General features: G+C 45.6%; 1 protein-coding gene across 1 annotated transcript; it reads right to left on the bottom strand.

Moving 5' to 3' along the window:
- Positions 1–3: 3 nt before the first annotated feature.
- Positions 4–2,603, bottom strand: LOC113617176 (neuroblastoma breakpoint family member 6-like protein; the record flags this gene model as incomplete). The annotated part of the gene is made up of 2 exons (XM_027100447.1): positions 2,177–2,603; positions 4–89 (listed from the first exon to the last, which is right to left on the bottom strand). Coding segments are annotated over exons 1-2 (264 nt in total), but the record flags the coding sequence as incomplete, so codon positions are not given.
- Between the last annotated feature and the right edge of the window lie 30 nt (positions 2,604–2,633).

Raw genomic sequence — 2,633 nt, 5'->3', positions numbered from 1 at the left:
CGGTCTCATCTTCTCTGCCAGCTCCCCCTCCTCAAACAGCACTTCCTCCTCCAGCACAGATTCAATGAGGTCTTTGTACTCTTCACACTCTGGGGAAACAGAGACGCTGCCTCAGGGGAAAGCTGGACAGGCTGCTGGGTCACTGCCTTCAAGGGAGGAGGGAGGGTCCATCCCGGGGACTGATGTAACCTCGGTAGCAGGCTCTACGCAGGGATTTCCACATCTGATTCCTCAGCCTCCCAACTACTTGGCATTTGATTCCTCCCCATGTTAGAGCTGAGGAAAGAGAAGCTCACAGGCAGGTATAATAACTTTCTCAAGATGATTCAACTGGAATGAAGCAAAGTCAGAATTCACATACCCTGAGTTCTGACTCCAAAACTTTACCAAGCCTTGCAGCCTCTTAAGTAGAATATTAACCTGGGGCATGGAGTAGGAATTTCCCATGTTTTGGGGAAGGCTCCAAGGACTGTAGGGCTGACAGTTGTCCCACACTGAGAGTTTCCGTAATCCCCCAATATTTCAAAGATTTAAAAAAAAATTATTTATTCATTTATTTTTGGCTGTGTTGGGTCTTTGTCGCTGTGTGCGGGGTTTCTCTAGTTGTAGTGAGCGGGGGCTACGCTTCATTGTGCGGGCTTCTCATTGCGGGGGCTTCTCTCATTGCGGAGCATGGGCTCTAGGCCGGCGGGCTCAGTAGTTGTGACACACGGGCTTAGTTGCTCCGAAGCATGTGGGATCTTCCCGGACCAGGGCTCAAAACCGTTCTTAACCACTGCACCACCAGGGAAGTCCCTCAAAGATTTTAAAGTTTAACTGGAGACAAACTGTGTAAAAATGTGTATGAAGGGAAAAAAGTCTGAAAGACACATGCTCAAATGCTAACGGTGCTGTGTGTTAGTCTGGAGGCAGAACTAATACACAGTGTTTGCCGAGGCCCTGTTCTAGTAGATTTTAGAGAATTATCATCCTGTAATCAGCACCACTACCTGAGGAGGTAGACACTAGACCTATTACCATTACAGATGTGGAAATTGAGGCAGAGAGAAGATAAACAACTTGGGTTTAAATCCAGGAAGTCTGGCGCCAGGGTACATGCTCTTAATCACTGCACTGTGTTACCTTTACATGAAGATGTTGGACGATATCTTTCTTCTTCTGCAGTTTCAAAAAAAAGCTGCGTTATTATTATAATAACTGATACTAAAAAACCTAACATTCAAGGCTTCCCTGGTGGCGCAGTGGTTGAGAGTCCGCCTGCCGATGCAGGGGACACAGGTTCGTGCCCGGTCCGGGAAGATCCCACAAGCCGCGGAGCGGCTAGGCCCCTGAGGCATGGCTGCTGAGCCTGCGCGTCCGGAGACTGTGCTCCGCAACTGGAGAGGCCACAACAGTGAGAGGCCCGCGTACCGAAAAAGCAACAACAACAACAACAACAAAAAAACTAACATTCCCACGCTCCAAAGCTTGTCTTTTCACTTCGTTGACAAGTAGGCTTTAATTTCTACTATTCGGCCCATGTCAGTAAGTTGGATAGCAAATTTTATCCCCCATTGGTTTATTGAAAAATAATGGTAGAAATTTGAAAGCAAACTCAATTTCAGGGTCAGTAAGAATCCTCCCCTTATATCCCTGTCCCTCTCGTGCCCTCGCTCCCCTGTTCCTCAGTCACTACAGCTCCATCCCTCCACTCTCTGTTATTGATGTTCTCATCTCCAGATATCTGTGGTTCACTTGGGAACAGAGAGCTTTAAACTCCTTTAAGGTAGGTGGGGTCTCCTATCACTTCTTTCTCCCTGAGTGCAGCTAGAACTGTGCTTTGCAAATGGGTGCTCATAAAAGTTTGAATTAAATCCTGACATGTTTAAGCCAACAAGGATCTGACACGTATTCCTAGGAGAGAAAAGAAAGTTTAGCGCCTGAACCGAGATCTCAGCCTCTATTCCTCCATACACTCCCACTGCAAACTTTACTCCTTTGTGCCTCAGTGTTTCCGTCCTCTGCAAAATGAGGGTAAACTACCCACTTCCACCATTCTAGGAGTATAGTAAGGATGAGATTTATTTGATTTGATTGGATGAAGAAGAGAAAAGAAGGTCTGGAGGGTGTTTAGGTGCTTAGAGGGAAGATGGACAATCATTTATTACTTTGGTGACTGTGAACCCATAGGACTTACTGTATTTCTGCAGCTGTTTGGCCAGGGAGTAGGCAGTAGCTTGGGACATGAGGAATTTCTCTGTGAGGTCTTGAAAGTCCTGTTTGCTTTTTTCCAGCTGGGAGCGCAAGTACTGGTTGGTTTCCAGGATGCTCATTTCACTTCTCTCACCAGAGAAAGTGGTGAGAGATACTGCCATGCTGAAGCTTATGGTGGAAGAAGTAGAGCCAAAACCTGGGGAGAAGAAACCCAAACAAATAATAAATTAAAAACAAGTGATGGATTCTGGTGATGGCCGCACTGCCTGGTAAATTACTAAAATCACTGAAGCATACAATTATATTGGGTGAGTTTTATAGTATGTAAATTATACCTCAATAAGGTTTCATTAAGTGAAAAAATGTATTTAAACAGGTGTAAAGAATGCAGATGTAATTCATTACTTAGTTCAGGCCAGACTTCGTCAGCATTCCACAAC

This window comes from Aethalodelphis obliquidens, unplaced genomic scaffold (genome assembly GCF_003676395.1).
Source record: "Aethalodelphis obliquidens isolate GAN/ISIS:26980383/991018 unplaced genomic scaffold, ASM367639v1 scaffold2370, whole genome shotgun sequence".
NCBI classification, from domain to species: Eukaryota; Metazoa; Chordata; class Mammalia; order Artiodactyla; family Delphinidae; genus Aethalodelphis; species Aethalodelphis obliquidens.
Note: the sequence above shows the minus strand (reverse complement) of the source record. Positions and strands in the feature narration are given on the sequence as shown.